The sequence below is a fragment of the Mytilus trossulus genome, chromosome 8, assembly GCF_036588685.1.
Source record: "Mytilus trossulus isolate FHL-02 chromosome 8, PNRI_Mtr1.1.1.hap1, whole genome shotgun sequence".
Taxonomy (NCBI): Eukaryota; Metazoa; Mollusca; class Bivalvia; order Mytilida; family Mytilidae; genus Mytilus; species Mytilus trossulus.
In genome coordinates, this window is record NC_086380.1 from 34,412,385 (window position 1) to 34,431,974 (window position 19,590).

Below are 19,590 nucleotides of genomic sequence, written 5' to 3' on the forward strand. Positions count from 1 at the left end.
CTGTAAATTCATGAATCTGCATGACCTCGAAAGTGAAGTGAACTTGACATACAAAAATTGAAAACAACAACATTTTCAAATTAGCTTTCGCCGTGATATAGCCTTTTTGTGCTAATGCGGCGTAAAGCAACCAATAATCAATCAATCAGAGCCAAACATTAGAAATATGAAGATGTATATAAAGTACCAAAATTGTTGAAGAGCTATGACAAAAATACCAAAAACAAATAGCCAAATTCATCTAAAGTCAACTTTGCCTGAGGTAGTTGAAACCTTAGTTTCTTAATAATTTCTTAATAACTTAGATCAAAAATGTATTGAACACATTATAACTAATAGAGAAACAATATATTTATTTATTCTTAATTATTTCATAATCATTTCCAATACAAATATATCTCATATAACAGATGACTAGGAAAATGTCATTATAATTATTATCACAATCATAAAATAAAGTGTATTTTCAACACAATCATAAAATAAAGTGTATTTTCAACACAATCATAAAATAAAGTGTATTTTCAACACATATATAAAACTAATAACAAAAATACTATAGTACTATAAGTATCCAGTACAAAATAATCACAATATCAAAATAGTCAAAAAAAATTATAAGAATTTTCAAATACTTTTCTTTATGTGGTCAATTCAATTTTGATTTTTTTTTTAAAACTGATTAAACTGGTTAAACTGTTTTTACCTTTATTAAATATTGAAACAATTAACTATTGCTTTGATAAACAGTTTACTTCAGATAATCTCAATATAAATTCACACATGTTTGCCCTGATCAATTTAGGTTCAACACATGATGCTAATAAAAAACAGAATTGGTTGTTTCCAATGTATAAAGGTTAACACATGAATAATTTTTATTGTACAGTAAATCTGAATTTGTCATGTCATCTTTCATTACCATTTGCTGACTGGTTCTTAATTGGCACAACCTTTATATTCAAGATTTATGGTGGTTTTTAATTTTGTACATTTTTGGTCCTATGAATTCAGTTCACGTGAAATATTTGTTGTAGTTTAATTTTCATGTAGCAACTGTTTTGTGCAAAAAGCGAAATAGAACTGCTACAAAAATTTCCCTGTTTACAGTTCTGCATGTAAATATCAGAAGTTGTTACATTTGATATCCTTTTTATATATTATACTGAAAAGATACTTGTCCCACATAAATAAAATATGTGTTTCCCATATTTCTGAAATAACTGGTAATAAGACTAAAACCTCCATACCAAAATAAAATTCTCTGACAATAACCTGTTAGGGTAAAAATTAAGTGTGTTTAACCCACTCACTCACATATTTGGATTTCAAAACTTTGCAACAAATTCTGACCAATTTTAACCAGCAAATAATTTGCTCAGTTTTCAGCAATTTTTTTGCGGTAATACAAAAAAATATATACAAAAGATATCAAAAGAAAGAAAAGGAATATGTTATTTTTTTCAAGTACTCAAGCAATTAACTTTTTTTGATTTTTAATTTTTTATTTGCTCTTGCTGTGAGTTGAATGTAACTGATTAATCAGTTTTTGAAATATATTTTTTATCACATAAATTTGAACACAAGTGCTTAACTATATAGCTAATGTATGTCAGCGATTTCATTATTGAAGAAACTTATAGTATTGTAAATATCAATAAAAAGAGATGAAAATGAGAATGGATGGCCAGTTATAACATCAAGTTGAATGGTCAAAATACAGCCTTCAACAATGAACAAATGTATATACAGCATGTCAAGTTCTAAACCCTGTCACCACAATAAATCTGTTTGGCACATAATCTTTGAAGCTTTACATTTAGTCATGTATTCAAAAAATGTACAAAAGACATTTTCAATCTTCAATTCATAAATAATTGAAATATAGGATTTCATTTCTATTTTTCAAATTAGAAAAAAATCATTGACAAATTTACATCAAATACTCAAAAGTACAATACACATGACAACAACATTTTAAGTGTTTCAATTCACTATGGCAATTCAACCTATGGCTGCTATTGCTTAAGTATGAGACTATAGAAATAGATTTCATATGATCAGACTCTTTCAAAGAGATAAACATCATTTTTGGTGTCAATTTATGAATTTTAAAAGTTAAAATGTATCTTTAATTCAAAAAGTTAACTGTGTGTTGACCTGTAAAAAGGGCAAGTACTTATGGATCTATATGTTTAATGCATAGACTTTAATAAGTCCCAATCTTAATGTTTCCTTAACAGCACACACCCTTCCCTTGTTCAAAATCCTGGGGCCACAACTTAACATGCATCTGCTAAGCTATTCCAAAGGCGACTATTGTAAAAATCATAAAAAAGAAAAGAAAAGAAAACCATATTTTTCAATAATTGATTCATAGCAAATTTTTAGAAGCATTGTTTTTTAAGAGTTTCATTGTACTTTGTTTGGGTCTATTGGAACTTTTACAAGGGTTTCAAGCTGAGAAAGCTTTTGAAAGTAAAAAGAGCCCAAAACTATACACAGTATTCAAGGTATGATTAAATATTAATTCATAATTAACAATATGCAAATTAATGTCCTATAATAACATTACAGATCTGACATGATAGAATGAGATACACACTGATAAATGATAAGCACAATGTATGTGGATTTTTTTTTATAAATAATATCATAATAATATTCAAATCTATTGATTTAGTTTGCTTTTTCTGCATCATTTTTAAAATTGGAATTTAATCCTAAACACATGAATTTAAATCTCATCTTCTAAACACAAATAAAAGTTATCTCAAAACATTTAAAAAAAATTGTTTTATGCAAAACTGTTTTCGATGTCAGGGGACTCTAACTCAGATACTGTCCGATGGAATAATACTGGTGCTGTAGTTGGTTCCTCTAAATTCAAACTGTAATTAACACGCCTCCTTTGTCTCAAATTCTCCAAGTTAGCTATCATTTCTTCTCTGTTTTGTTCATCTTCTTCTATCCAAGTCTAAAATGGTTAAAGATATTAAAAATAGTAAGTTTTGTCAACATAAAAACATTTATCATATTAGTACAGCTTTAATGATTTAAAAAGAGTTGATTGCAATAGTCCTGAATTAATTCAAACTTTCTTAAAAACTCAAATTTTCAGTTTTTCATAGAAAATTCTTGTCTAGTGTACTATTATTTGTCTGTTTGTCTTTTTCTTTTTTAGCCATGGTGTTGTCAATTTATTTTCAATCTATGAATTTGACTGTTCCTTTGGAATACAGCATAACAAGCATAGAATAACTAGTAAACTGATAAAAATTAAAAAAGAAAGTTACAGAACAGAACACATTAGTTCATGATTTAGTGTAGAGATTATAAGTTGAGTAAAAACACGTCTGTTTTCACAACTGGGAAAGTTGCTGTCAAACAGCTGGGACATTTTTGTATTTCATTGCAATCAATATATTAATTGACTGACCTTGACCTCATCACTATACATCTTCAGACTGTAATCATCCTTATTTCTAAATCTCTCTCCTTTGTAAAGGTATGGTGTCTAAAATAGAAAAATAATTTCAACTGAATTTGAAATTAAGGAATTGAAGTATTGTAGTTGAAGAGTTGCCAACCTCAATTGGCGATTTTTCAGTTGCAAATGTAGTTTTACTGGCGATGTGTAACAGATTCAAATTTGGATAAAAATCACATCAAAATGGTAATTTGGAGGTAAGTGTTGTTCTATTTTCGAAAATATTGGAGTAATCTAACATTTGGTGATCCAATCAATTCAAAATGACATGTCCCTCCTTAGTTATATTTAAGAATGCTACATAAAATTACAATATAATTTCAATCTGACTAAATTAGAATTTTTTTTTAAATCTCCCTGTAATTTTTGGCATCACCAAAGAAGTTATTTGTCATCAAAAACTAAAAGTGATTGTTCTGTAAATGTCAAGCAATATGATGTTGGTCATAGTAAAGCCAAATTATTTAGTTAGTTTGAAAAATTAAAAAGTAATGAATAAAAGCAACTTAATGTTCTGGTATGCCACAAAACCAGGTTCAACCCACCATTTTTTTTCTTCTTAAAATGTCCTGTACCAAGTCAGGAAAATGGCCATTCTTATTATAGTTTGTAGCTGTGTGTGTGTTACATTTTAATGTTGTGTTTCTGTTGTTCTCCTCTTATATTTGATACATTTCCCTCAGTTTTAGTTTGTGACCTGGATTTGTTTCTTCCTCAATCGATTTAAGAGTTTTGAACAGCGGGATACTACTGTTGCCTTTATATACAACACAATTACAGGGTACTATTTCGATATAAAACAAATCACCATTATCACAACAGTTGACCTTTTTGCTATGAATGAAACTTAGTCATACATTTTTTATATTGTAAACACAGAAAATGTTGTTTGTTACTGAAAATGTTTAAATCATGTGTCAAGTAGGATTGTTTGCAATTGTTAAACTGCTGAAGTTCTGACCTCAACTTTTCAGATAATAATCCCAAACAGTTGTTTCTTTTATTTTCCCATGTATTTCTGTAATTTTTTTTCTTAAATAGATAAAAGAAGATGTGGTACAAGTGCCAAGAGACAACGCTCCATCCAAGTCACATTTGGTAAAAGCTTAAGTAAACCATTATAAGGTCAAAGTACAGTCTTCAACACAGAGCAGTGACTCACACCAAGCTGTAAAGGGCCTAAAAAATTACTACCTTATATTTAACCTAATAGTTTCTACCATCTACATGATTATTTTCACATGACTTTGATTGATTGACAATTTAGTCTGCAGTTTTTATCACATGACTTACAGGTATATCACATGACTTTGATTGATTGACAATGTAGTCACCAGTTTTTATCACATGACTTACAGGTATATCACATGACTTTGATTGATTGACAATGTAGTCACCAGCTATTTTTTATCTCATAAATTACAGGTTTATCACATGACTTTGATTGATTGACAATGTAGTCACCAGTTATTTTTTATCACATGACTTACAGGTATATCACATGACTTTGATTGATTGACAATGTAGTCGCCAGTTATCTTTTGATATCGATGTTCGCACATAGCTTGTTCCTCCTCAGATATTGTAATATGTACAGTGTGTTTGGCATGATCTGTAAAATAAACATAATATCTATTAAAAACAAATATAAGTTGTTTCTAAATTCTAGATGAAATATTTGCTACATCACATTAAACATTCTAATGCAACATTGTTTGTAACGTTAATTTTTATTAGATAACATTACAAATTTTCATGGCATCAATTGGCAATTGATTATATGAAAACGTATGCACCTACGCAGACAACATGGAGGGTGGTAAAGCATACCTGTCAACCTCTGAAAATGAAAAGTCAGGTCATGACCTGCATTGAGAAAAAAAATCTCAGGTCATAACGCGTACGACATTTTGCGGGCTCAATTGAAGAACAAAAATATGTTTACATATAATTTATATAGTCAATATGCATATGAAACAGTTAGAACATGTATACAAGTTTATTTCAGACTATTGTTATATTCCATAGGCATAGTAGCAGACTTGGCATTCTTTAAAAGAACTGCACTTGGTTTCAGTTCATAGCAATGCAAATGTGTATTCATTTTACAAGAAAGAAGAGCACACAGTGTATCCTTATTAAGATCAGCCCTAAACTTTGTAGCTATTTTCTTTACTAAAGAAAATGCCCTCTCACTGTCTGCATTGCTGTTTGGCAAAACCAGTAATGTTTTAGCAATTTTTGACAAAACAAAAAATCTTGGCTTGTTAAGAAAAATGTCATGCAACTTGTACATTTCTCCCCAAAATGTACCAATGTCAGTTTCAGGGGAAGTGCAAAGTGGAAGTTCATCTAATGGGGTCAACTGATAGTCACTGAACTCATCTTGTAGCTTGTTGAAAATATCGTTACGTAGCTCAGTCCTACATTTTGACTTTTGGTTACATTGAAAAAGACCGATAAAACCGAAGGTCGTATTACTTCTAAATACCGGAAACAATTCCGGTCAGAAATCCGGGTGAAACGGGTAATGTTAGAAATTCCCGGGACCCGCCGGGTAAAGAAAAACTCCCGGGTGAGAGGTGAAAATAACGGGTGTCACCCGCAAAAAACGGGTGAGTTGACAGGTATGTGGTAAAGGGTTATTTTCATGCAACATTGCAACTTTTATTTCAAATGCAGCCATGAAAACGGTTCGTTTTTCACCGTATTCCATGAAATCGGTTAATTATTCACTGTATTCCGTGAAATCAGTAAAAAGATCAACTACAGGAAATCTTTAAATGTTTGTTTATTGGTGAATGGCAGTTTTATTTCACATTCTTCCTTGCAGATACCCCCACCCCCACCCCCTTACTTTTATGCCCCTCAACATATGACAATTAAAAATGAATGATTTGATGTCGTTTTCTGTACAAATTTTCAATATAATTCTATAGGCTTCTATGCAGACTTTGGCTAAACCACAATCTTTTATTGATGAAATACATTTTTTCCTCAATCCACAAAAAAAAAAGATACAACCTTAATGGTTCTTTTTGTAACTGTATCATGCTGTGCATTTTCTCACCTTAGCTGATACTTAATAAGCATTTATTAGCAGAAGACTCATATAATCTCTAGAAAATCTAAATTTTGGACTTTTATTCAAATCTTACTTACCTTCAATATCTTTGACCTCCATTTTTCTGTTATACTGCATTCTAAACAGGAATTGTTCTAAAATAAACGCTACTACAATGTTCATTACTACCTGAAATGTAAAAAAAAACTCTCCTTTAAAATAGTTTATACAGACCAGTCAAATACCTACATTGGGACAAGATAAACCTTATGAATTCATGTTCAAAATGCATATAGGTATCACTATAATTCATGTGCACATCCTCAGTCAAGAATCCTGTCTGTGGGTGTCTTGTGTCATACCTCAATGTCTTGATGGTCATCACTTTTTTTTAGACTTATGATTTTTGAAGAACGGACAAAAAAGTGTGTTTAATTATTGCGACTCATTATATAAAAGGAAAAGCTACATACAAATATAAATATTTGATATCATAATGAGAGTCCTTATCATTGGGATATTCAAGTAGTCTCATTATTCCCATTGATAACAAGAATGTGTCGAAAGTACACAGATGCCCCACTCGCACTATAATTTTCCATGTTCAATGGACCGTGAAATTGGGTAGAAAATCTAATTTGGCATTAAAATTAGAAAGATCATACCATAGGGAACATGTGTACTAAGTTTCAAGTTGATTGGACTTCAACTTCATCAAAACCTACCTTGACCAAAAACTTTAACCTGAAGCGGGACAGACAGACGGACGGACAGAAGCACCAACAGACAGACAAACAAACAGACCGATGCACACACCAGAAAACATAATGCCCCTCTACTATCGTAGGTGGGGCATACAAATCCTTCCAATACTTTCTAAATGTACAAGACTGTTTAGACTTATGGACATTGTTGAGTACTATATATTGTCCTTCAGATGTCTACTGGTTAATCCTATAGTTGGGTTGCTGTCTCATTGACATAAATTCCACATCTTATTTATTCATTGTTACTTACCATCATAACAATATAAAACAACATGAAATAAACTCTACTCCACTCTCCTACATGATGAGCATAACCTTCCTGTAAAAGGGAAAAGCATCATAAATATTTCCATAATCTTAAATAGAAGGCATCAATTTGATGTTTAATTGTGTGTGTGTGTGCATGTATTTGTGCTGTCCAACAGTATTTGTAACAAAAAGAACTAGCTCAGGTGTATATATATCATCTTAATAAAACTAGTTCTCAAGATATATAATATTATATCTACTATTGATAGAAGTTCAATGGCAATAACTTTTTAGGAGGACTTTTCACAGAAATTAAGCCTAAAATAAACAGTCTTGCCTAACATAAATGTCTATCTACCATATGTTTTTGAATGTTGATTAAATTTGATTTTTGAGATTTTCCTATCACTCATGCCTAAAGTCTTCTTAACCAAAATAATACACAAAGTGAATTAAATTTAAATCAGAGCTATGTACAAAATAAAAAAAACAGCTGTTAGCGTAAAAGAAAATTGAAATAATGAATGGGTCAACTGAACAAAAACTCTACTCTAACTATGACTTTCCTTCAAATGTATTTAGTCTTTTTACTGAAAATATATAAATGGACAAAAATATGATATAAATTCATGTACCGTAATGATATGAAAAGCTGCATAAAATAATGCAATTGGAATTTAAAAAGCAACTTCTGATAAAGGAATCACAAATCCAATTGACTTTTTTTCAATATCAAAACCTATCTTTTATTTTAAAGGTTATTGATAGTACAGACTGAATTGAGACGAACAAACATTATTAACTGGCCACGTCCACTTGTATTTTTGTCCATCTGATAAGTTTAGCCTTTTTCAACTGATTTTTATAGTTCGTTCCTATGTTGTACTGTTATACCACTGTCCCAGGTTAGGGGAAGGTTTGGGATCCTGCTAACATGTTTAACCCCACCACATTATTTGTGTATGTGCCTGTCCCAAGTCAGGAGCCTGTAAATTCAGTGGTTGTCATTTGTTTATGTGTTACATATTTGTTTTTCGTTCATTTTTTTACATAAATAAGGCCATTAGTTTTCTCGTTTGAATTGTTTTACATTGTTTAAACAGGGCCCTTTATAGCTGACTATGCGGTACAGGCTTTGCTCATTGTTGAAGGCTGTATGGTGACCTATAGTTGTTAATGTCGGTGTCATTTTTGTCTTTTGTGGATAGTTGCCTCATTGGCAATCATACCACATCTTCTTTTTTATATTATAATAATCTAACATAAGAATATCTACTCACCATTATTATAAACCAGTTATTGACAACAGTCAGTTCAAATAAAGTTACTGAAAATAATAAATATTTACTTCACATTATCAAATATTTGTTATCTTGTAGATGTTTATTTACATGAAATGGAGTTTAATGCATCCTTCATGTACATTCATTTGTCAAAGAATTTAGAGGAAGCCTCATTGACCAAGATAAATGTGAATTAAAACATACAGGATTTAATATGTTCAAATATCTCTCTAATAAACCTTCATCTACATTAGCTAGAGATATAGGTGAAGGGTTCAGATCTCAAAAAACATGTTTAACCCCAGCGCTGTTTTGAGCCTGTCCCAAATCAGGAGTCTCTGGCATCTTTGTTTAGGTGCCAGTTGACGCCCCCTTCAGGTGTGGGATTATCTTGTTGTGTTGAAGACCCATTGGTGGCCTTCGTCTGTTTTTTCCCCTTTGGTTGGGTTATTGTCTCTTTGACACATTCACATTTCCATTCTCATTTTTTAAGTCAAGGATTAATCTTACATCACATGTTGACATAAGATTGTAGCTTACTACTTTCGAAATAGTAACTTCTTTAATTAATGCTTTCATTCTTTTTAATACTTTGATATTGTGGTGTGTTGAAAGTTTTGCTGCATAAATGCCTGAAGTGGGTAAAATGGGGTGCTGATTTCCCAAATCCTGCACTGTTTTGTATTTTTTCTCCACTACACATTTTTTCCACCCAACATCTGACATTCCAAAAATGTGTCATCCTCCTCATAATGTCTTTTTGCTTAAATGTAACTACATATAACATACCTCCTGATTCTAAAATATTGTCAAAGTTGTTGAGGTAATAATACATCTGATTCGTTGAGTCATTACTGTGTTTGTAATAAGCTTCTACACTTGTATTTCTGTAATAATTAAATGTGTTCATTTGCTTAAAGTCTACTACACATATATTGGCATGGTCAAAACATAAAGCACAATTGTGTGCTTCAATAAATTCACTGTACTTATATCAGAATCTAAATTCATCAACATATATGGCCAGGGACAGACAAACAAACAGAGGCACAGACAAGAAAACATAATGCCCATAAATTGGGCATAATAAATGTGGAATAAAAAGCAGATTATGGATGGCTGTAAGTGCAATGGGAAAAAATGCAGAAAAGTATACAAGTTTCATGACATTTATATTGCACAAAAAAAACAACCTTGAAAATAAAACGGCAAAGGTTACATTCTACAATACATTATAGACTTACTTGCAGCAGTTACGTAGATTTGTGTGTAGAAACATCTCCATTCCAATGATGGCAAAGAAATAATACACTAGAATTATCACAATGGCAAGACTGAAAGAAAAACACATCAATATTTAAGTATTTATTTTTGATAGAAATACAAATGAATATTAATACATCTGTCAAGTTATATTCAGGTTTTAAAAATCTATATGCAAATTCTGTAACCGTTTAAAAATTAGTTGATATGAGAACCCTTCACAATGGACCAAAATTCATCTATTATTTCATATTAGAATGTTTGAAAATCAATCACAGATTTATACATGCCATGTATTTGTGCACTTGCAAAAGGTCAATGTCTACCAACATAGCTCATTTGTTAATTTGAAATGTTAAATAATTGGTATGAATATGTGTGTGTATGTGTATTTAAGTTTAAATTAAACTTTCTTAATTTTTGTACTATTTAAACATTTCCTGAGCAGTGTGAGAAAAATATTTCTCCTCACTAGTGAAATATCTTTTCTTGGCAAATACACTTGTTGCAGTGTAAGAATCTATACATATCTACTTGAAATATATTTATTATCTAAAGGGACTAATAACAACTTGCTTCTAATCAGTCAATGATGTAAAGGAATATTTGATAATGGTTTGATAGAACCTTTTCAAATGAACAACCTTATCATGTTATTGTTAAATACATGTAGTTCTGGATCTGAAAGTATTGAGATAACCAAAAAGATTTTTTTAATTTTAATTATTTCCAAGACAAGAATAGAGGATTTTTTTTTCAAATCAGAGGTTATAGGTAGTAATTTAAAATGATCAAACTGTATACCTTATCAATCTGGTAAATAAAACAAACAAAGTACCAAGTACATCTCTGTATCTCTCCTTTACTTTAAATAATCTACAAACAAAATCTTATCATAAGCATACATTAATGAATAAACAGTGTGTATGTATTTCTATTTCTTGTAATATTTTGACATATATTTTTATGAAGGGGGAAATGACTACTTTTTAGTGACAAATTATATATAAATACTTCACACAACTGCAGTCAATGATGATGCATTGCGATATTACGATTTTTCACAATAAATTGTCGTTTGTATTTGTAGTCCTGTTCTCCCTGTTATGTGAATAAAATGCTTTTCCAATGGTTTAAGTTAAAATGCAGTATGTTGGGAGAGTTTTGAATGAACTCCTGTGTCCACAGAAAAAAAATTGATATTGAATGTACTCCTTCTGAATAGTTTATTACTATAGACATATCAATCCATCTGAATAAAGATAATATGTCATGTTTGCTATTTTACCTTGTTAACATAATATCTAACCTTGGACTAAACTTTAACAGAATCTTCAGAAAAGTTAAACTTTAAGCATAAGTATATCAATAATTATAGATTATTGTTGATCGTCTCAAAGAGATTGATTTTCTTGTTAGAGCCTATACGGCAAAAGTGAGAAAAGCAATCCAGTTAAAACGACCAATGATAATCTGTTTATTGCTATTTTACCTATGATGATGTTGTTAATTTCATTGACAATGGGCACAGCTGCACTTAATTTCTAGCGATAATTTTTCATTTTACTCTACTGCTGAGAAAAGAAATCATCCAGTAAGATCAAAGGATTTAATAAAATAGCAATAATAAAATATTTTCTATGATAGTTAAATTGACTCTGAGCCAAATGATGATGAAAAAATAATTCACAGAACTTCTGACATACACATGTTTTAAATAAAAAAATTAAGCTACTTTGCCTAGCATTTTGAATGACTGACAGAAATGAATCATCATGATACTAATGTGAGAAAGTTTGTACTGTATATTTTTGTAGAAGCTTACCTCAATAATTTGAATGGTCTGAGGACTATAATGAAATAAAATGAGTCATCAAAGAATTCTCCCAGAAGTCCTATCACAGATGTGCCCGTTACCACAAAATCAAATCTGAAAATACAAAATTACGGGATTTAATGAAAAATACTATGTAAATTCAGAAACTGCGAGGTTTTTATTATTGCGAAAAATGCGACTGAGTTGTAGACGCAATAATTTAAACTCGCATTTTGAAATATTTATATAAATTTAACAGGATTTTTCTCAAAATCGTAAAAATTAAAATCGCATTTAAGTCTAAAATTACAAAATCGCAATAATAAATGCTCGCAATAATTTCTGAATTTACAGTATGTTAAATCTATGTATAGAAAAGGGTCAAAACTATTGTTCAGCACATTATAAACAATTACTTTTTTGTACTAGATGGCCAATTTTAAAATTGTTATTCAAGAATATGTTTAGGGAGTTGTCACATTTTCACTTCTGAGGCCTTGTTGGTCAGGTGGTAAAAAAAAGATCATCAACTGCGATCAATAGCCTGTTTGAACCAGATGCGTATGCCTCTGATATTAACTCACAAAGATGCACCTTATCGCTAATCCCGGCTGACCTGGCTGCTTGAACTTTTGACGAATACAACAATCACTTTTCCATTGTGGCGTCAGATATTTTGTTTTATGACGTCAAAACTTTACATGAACCTGTGTGATATCCAGTAATGGCGGACAAATAGCGATAAGGTGTATTGCCAGTGCCTGATGGTAATGGTTCTCTCTGGGTACTCTTGTTTCATTCAAAAACAAAACTGTTGTCATCAATATGAATCAAAAGAAAGCGAAAACAATAAAAAATTAAGCTGTTTTTGCATTTTCTACTTTATGTACATTCAAATTAAATGTACTAAAAGGATACAATCTAAGAATCTTAAAATCCAAACAACAGTGATAGTCCCCCCCATGTGGTGTATGTAAATCCATACACTATTATATATAATTTGTTCTCCACTTTGTTGATTATTTTTCAAAATCTGAAATCTAAAATAAGTTATTTTTATAATGAATATTTGTGATCCATTCAGAATCCAAATGAGAATATTCAACCACACTATAAAGAACAATAGTGTATAACTTACAAATCCCATCCACTGGTGAAATAAACAGCTGGTCCCTTTCCTAGTATCTTCAATATTGCTTCTACTATATATACTGAAAACAAATGAAAATTTACACTGCATAAATATTTCTCTTATTGTCATTCTGAATTTCAACTGTTTTATGGAATTTTTTTGTCAAGCTGCTGAAAGCAAATATAGCACTATATTTTTTTATAGTGATCAAAAATAAAGATAGTTTAATATTTTGATTTCTCATGGTTTGTTTATCATTTTATAGGAAATAAAACAGTTTTGATTTTAACTTCAGGAATACTGTATATCTGGCTATTTAGTAGGGTGCCCAATCAACAAATTTTATCGATTTGCCTTAACGGAATAACATACGGCTATATTTTATATCATTGGAAAGAGGAGAACAAGCCTCATCGAAATAGCGTTGTCGTCGTTGTCTGCCGTGGTCACGTTTTTTTTAAAATCAGGGTCAAAGGTCAAAGCAAAAAATCAAGAAAAATGCACAGTCACATTTAGATAGTTTGTTTCTCCTACAAATATGCGTTTTGAGCAAAATAAAAACAATCAATTTATAGAAAAATATCTTTTGTATCTACATGTAGAACTTGTTTTATATTTTTATCGCCAAAAATGACTTTAGACTGACTTTTTGGCATATAGAGTGCAAATTTGAAATTTTCAATAAGCTGTTAAAAAGAGGTGACCTTGACCTATTTAAATTTCTAAATTTGATTTTTTTGTATTCAATTCGGTACAAGTACCATCTAAAGATGTTTTTAAGATCTTAACTTTAATTATTTGTCGAAAAAATAATTGTGATTTTCACGTCTTTTGATAGTAAGGTGTTCGTCAATTTCTAGGAAAAAATCAACTTTCTGTTATTGGGTGTTAAAGAGTATACATAAATGATTTGTTTCGAAATTAATGTCGAATTTGGTTGAATATAAAGCTCTATGTATAGCTTTGCTTTAAGAAGTACAAATTACTGCAAACAGAGAAAAAGGGGGAGGGTAAAAGTTTTGACAACAAAACATGTGATTAGAAACAGGTAAAACACCCTATCCTACATACACAGATGACCAAATGAGCAACAATTGGCTATAATGTTTATAAGTATTCCAAAAATATAATAAGGGAGAGGGTTATATACAGCACCGATGTATTTTACAAACAATTGCAAACACAATAGGCGTGAGAAACCAAAGGAACATTAAAAACTTATAAAATGAAGACTTCAGTATGGCAAAAACACGAAAAAGAAATGCAAACAGAAAATTATGATCATGGCTAGTTTTACCTACACTACATTCTATGGTCTCCTGTAGTTCCCCGACCAACGTCAAAGAACATATACATTGTAGTAGGTTTTTTTATTATCATTTGTTTTAATACATATCTTTCCCCACTAGATAGATTATTATTATATTTCCCACGATTTCAAAATTGAGTAGATGTTTTCTTTATTATTTAGAAAATATTATTGACTGCGTTTTTTTCATTCGATAGCTAACAATGATTTATAAGATACTCATACAGAAAAAAGAAATCTTATAAATCGTTATCTTTGTCGTCATCAATGTGTCTAACTACAACCACACGAGTATTTACATTTTGACATATGTCATTTGCCTGACATGGGCATACATATATACATGAAAGATTTTGTTCGAAGCAAATGCAACCCTTTGAAAACACAGAATTCCCCTTACAAGTAGAAACTAAATCTTGCAGCAATTCAGATGACATATGACCTTTGAGATAGAAAGGAACAAGTCATTGTCAGTTCTGAAGAAGAGAATGTTAAGGTAGTTCTTCTACATGGGAAGACATCGAATTTACGTCTGGAGTGAAACTCTTATTACATATTGTTTAAAAGTAGATTCGCAAGTAAGACAAGGGAGAAATTTTAAATTATAGCCAATTTTACGCTCAAATTGTTTAGGTCACAGTGATCTATTTTTAGTTTTGACTTGAGATCATTCAACCTGACAACAAGATCTCGATCTGCATCTATAGGTTCAGCGAAGCCACAATAAGAAAGGATTGACAAATCGGTAAAATCATCTGGGCTGTCCTTAAAGACTAAAAAACAGTGCGCTTACTGATCATAAACAGGGTCCAATACGTTGTATCGCATCATGTAACAGCATGGTAGAAAGTTACAGATGGCAAACCCGAGATTATTACATATTTCGTGGACAGGTATACAGTAGTGGTCGTTTGTTTATGTAATTTATACGTGTTTTTTTATATCGATTAGACCGTTGGTTTTCCCGTTTGAATGGTTTTACACTGGTAATTTTTGGGCCCTTTATAGCTTGTTGTTCGGTGTGAGCCAAGGTTCCGTGTTGAAGGCCGTACATTGACCTATGATGTCATTTTTTAAACTTTTTAAATTGTTATTTGGATGAAGAGTTGTCTCATTGGCACCCACACCACATCTTCCTATATCTATATAGATGCAAAAATCTCATATACAAGTTATAGTGTCTGTTTGAAACCATAGCTCCTGTGTATGCTGCATGGAGTGGATGTAAGGAACGCACAAGATTATACCATATATATCTTGTGACTTTCTTATTATCCTACCCTTGATTCCTTTCCAACCTATCTCTTTGTCTTCATGAATAGCATGCCTAATTATATAAAATCATGCGAGTATCTACTACATCGGGCGTAAAACATAATTCGTAAAACCTAAATACTCTTTCTGTGCTGATTTAGGGTCCTTGGAAGTGCTAGAATATGACTTCATCGTGTATCATAGTAACTGTTGATCTATCATGATGCTAACAGACGGACAAGAACTTGATTCAGCTTTTTAAAAAAAACTTCAGTTGTGTCTGCTAGTTTAAGATTTGTAGCAAGAATGATGTTACAACATTTTGTAATCATCAGTACGAAAATGGTCTAGGTCTGAAGCATCATACAATAAACTCAAATCTTTCCTTGCTTCCATAGCCTGGATAAAGCTTTTGTTTGTGCTTATTCCTCGCTTATTAATAAGCAATTCAGTAGAAAAACACTGACATATAACACACTTATCCCATTGTTTTTCATGTCTAATTCGTTTCTGGCATGATGAGCATAGTTTAACAGGACTGTAAATGTGTGCCATATTCCGGGTCTGAAACGTGATCGAAGGATTTGATTTGTATATTACAATTATAAGAAAACTTTAATTAAAGGTATAATCAAAGCCTGAAAGGCTGTAAAAGCAATTGCTGCCATGTTTATGTTTTGGGGACTTTTTTTTCATCCACATATATTTAAGAATTAAACATGACAGGAGTGTTGTCTAGTGAGAATTAAGAAGGTTTTAACTTTATATCAATTAAAGACTTTAGCAGAAAGTCATTTTTAATATGTTTTATATTTCACAAGGAGACAACACGTTTGCCAGGCTAAAGTTGGTATCAGGTCCGTTCGCGCCCAATATACTTTCGCACCTTACACGTTCGCACCTCTCACGTTCGCACCCAAGGTCCGTTCGCACTCTACACGTTCGCGCCCAATTTTAATTCAAATTCCAGTTGAATAATTGGAAAATCATGATTTTTGTTTTAATTGGTTTGATGTAAATACTGAATGTGAATACTGAGTAAAAGATTAAATATTTTAAATGAAAAACACAAAAGATAATTGTTTTTAGCAGCTTGTTCCCTTTGATCTGAATTAATTAAATAATAAAATATAGCAATACACTATAATATAAACCAAAACATGATAAAAAACGTTGACAGAATCCCACTTTAATTAGAAAGGAATAATTTATTTTCTTTAACAATACACTCTCAAAAACATGATTAAGATTTATTCAACACATAAAAATGCTGTCTCGATTTATTTCGAGACAATGAAATCAATTATACTTTTAAGAATACTACTTGCCAAAACTTGATTACAAAGTTATTAAACACAAAACCAATTAAAATTGGGCGCGAACATGTAGGGTGCGAACGGACTTTGGGTGCGAACATGTGGGGTGCGAAAGTGAAAGGGGGCAAACATGAGTGGGTGCGAACGTGAATGGGCGCGAACGGACCCGGATTCGCTAAAGTTGGGGTCAAATATACATGTGCTGAAACATATAACTCCAAGAGAAATTATTATGGATTATCCCCTAGTAGTGTTTGTAACTGGGCCATTATTTCCTTTATTGATTTAATTTTCATAATTAATTTAAATTTAACACTTCAGTTAAAACATTTCAACTTTCAGACGCAAATGTTGAAAAACGGGAAAGAAACAAAATATTTTACAAGACATAAACATGTAAAAAATAAATATATATTTCAGCTGACTAAAAATATTTTCATAATGTTACTTTGTCATCATTTCTTAAAAACTAAGTCCCAAACATTATTGCTCAGTTGATATGTGTCATCCTCATGCGGTAGAGATAACTATAATTCTCATGCAATCCCGAAAAGAGGGACCATCACAGACAAACATGACATTAAATCGTCATTATACGAACAAGAACAAACAGCTCTACATTGCTTTGATATTTATCCAATTTTCAGGAAACATTGTGAAAATGATCTTCAATATTTCGAAAACATGTGAAATAAAATTGCAAACACGGTGGACCGTCGAGGGTCAACAAACGTAGTAGACTCGTCCATTGGAAAGACGAGGATAATGGTTTCATCATTTGTCATGCATACCCAGTTTTGAATATGATATCCAAAAAGGATGTCCTTTTTTTAATCTATGAAACTAGAAAATTCCAAATTGTAAATATCTCTTCATCTGGACTTGGCATCTATCACGTTTGGACGGGTCCATTTCATTAGTAAGGGGATCGATAAATCTTACGGAGTTATGACAAAAAAGGAAAACAAACTTATTGTTATGTGTTTTTAACAAGGGTTTCGTTCCTCCAAATTATTTGCGCAAACAAATCAACAAAATAGGTCAGTTAACTTTGTCTATTTTTAGATTACAGGTAAACATTTGACACTACGTATAACCTGATAACCTGTGTAGTGATTTTGATTTTACGATAAATTTATGAATGAACGACAATTTTATGAATGAACAAGAGCACCTGACCTCTTTCTTAAAAAAACACCAATTAAACATATAAAACCGTATATTATAAAAGATAATTCAGTCAAATTTTCAATACTAAATCAACAACTGAAATGATTCCATATTTTGTTGAAACATCGTACGAACGGAAAACGGAATCGCAGGTATAAAAATGCATTTTTTTCACTCGGACGTCTATGTTTTTTGATAGTCAAACGGTTGTCCCCCTAAATACAAAAATACATCTACAAGAACGTATGCTGAAACTTCTTAAATCCATTAACGTTTTTCAAAAGTTTCAAGCTATGTATTGCATTAGAAAACATACATAGGTGTTTAAGAATGACAGACCAGGAGCCTGTTTAACAAAATACTATGGCTTGATCTGGGCGGAGTCTCTGATCTGGGTCACAAAGATGGCCATACGCGACGGCATGAAAGCAATTGCTTTAAAAACCAACAAAAAATATTTCCAATTACAAAACAACGATCTTCAAACTAACTGGACTATTCCAAATATACAATTTGACCATACAACAAGCAAGAAATAGAAATGAAATTAGTAACAATGGTCCTAGTTAATGACCTAGTAGTGTAAGCTACAAAACGATTAACGGCACGAGAAAAGGCGTGTTTGAAACAAAGCAGAATTATCACTAAATTTGTGTTTAATATTGCTTTTTTCTTCTCACCTATTAACATTACACAAAAGATATTTGGCGCACATATGAACCATGTGTTATTGATGCAATCAGAGTAAAAATCCCGTGAAAGTGACACGTAATAGATTTTCTTTTGTTCAAAATGTGGTAAATTTCAGCTAAAAAAATAGCTTTTCAGCTTTCGTTATATGATAAATTTAATTTTTAAGCTAAATGATAAGTATCATTTGAACAAATAACACAGAAAGCAATCATTTCATTTTTCGTGTTAAAGATGGTCTGTATGATGAGGTATCTGTGGGTACCCTGAGAAACCACAAAATTTTGAAAAACGTGACCACGGCAGCATACGACGACATTCATGATTAAAAAATATAATGATTTTCCAATCGTTTGGATAGAAATATAGCCGTATGTTATCCGTTAACTTAAACTCGTTAACTAGACGTCTTTTTTGATACTGGACACCCTACTAATTTTCGTGTTTTTCTAATTTATGCTATTATAGCAAAGAATATTTACTGTGAATTTTACTTTACATGAATAATTAAAGCTCATTTTCAAAATGCATTTCACAAGATAAATCTGGCCTAAGTAAGACTCACATCACAAACAAAACCAGACGCTAAAATAAACTGTTATACAGTATTTGACTGGTCAACCAATTTTTGTTTACATATACTTACTACAAACATAAACTGTTGATGCGACAGATGCCCAGTTTTCCCTGTCTGTTATCTTATGTCGGTCTGCCTCAATTGTTACTGTAAATAAAACAGAATTAAGGCTGTTTGTTATCTCTTTTAATTTGTTTTACATTTGCCACG

At 31.2% G+C, this 19,590-nt stretch overlaps 1 protein-coding gene across 2 annotated transcripts in view; it reads right to left on the minus strand.

Moving 5' to 3' along the window:
• Positions 1 to 1,907: 1,907 nt before the first annotated feature.
• Positions 1,908 to 19,590, minus strand: part of LOC134680877 (two pore channel protein 1-like) — a 41,542-nt gene continuing 23,859 nt past the window's right edge. The window contains exons 15-26 of one of the 2 annotated variants that reach the window (XM_063540155.1): positions 19,450 to 19,527; positions 13,071 to 13,143; positions 11,942 to 12,046; positions 10,921 to 10,992; positions 10,098 to 10,187; positions 9,643 to 9,740; positions 8,851 to 8,897; positions 7,572 to 7,640; positions 6,653 to 6,743; positions 4,981 to 5,102; positions 3,440 to 3,517; positions 1,908 to 2,977 (exon numbers count right to left, since the gene is read on the minus strand). In XM_063540155.1, coding sequence (XP_063396225.1) covers positions 2,798 to 2,977; positions 3,440 to 3,517; positions 4,981 to 5,102; positions 6,653 to 6,743; positions 7,572 to 7,640; positions 8,851 to 8,897; positions 9,643 to 9,740; positions 10,098 to 10,187; positions 10,921 to 10,992; positions 11,942 to 12,046; positions 13,071 to 13,143; positions 19,450 to 19,527 — 1,103 coding nt within the window. In that variant the 3' untranslated portion in view covers positions 1,908 to 2,797. The remainder of the gene's footprint in view (positions 2,978 to 3,439; positions 3,518 to 4,980; positions 5,103 to 6,652; positions 6,744 to 7,571; positions 7,641 to 8,850; positions 8,898 to 9,642; positions 9,741 to 10,097; positions 10,188 to 10,920; positions 10,993 to 11,941; positions 12,047 to 13,070; positions 13,144 to 19,449; positions 19,528 to 19,590) is intronic. The other variant, XM_063540156.1, reaches the window with a different exon arrangement.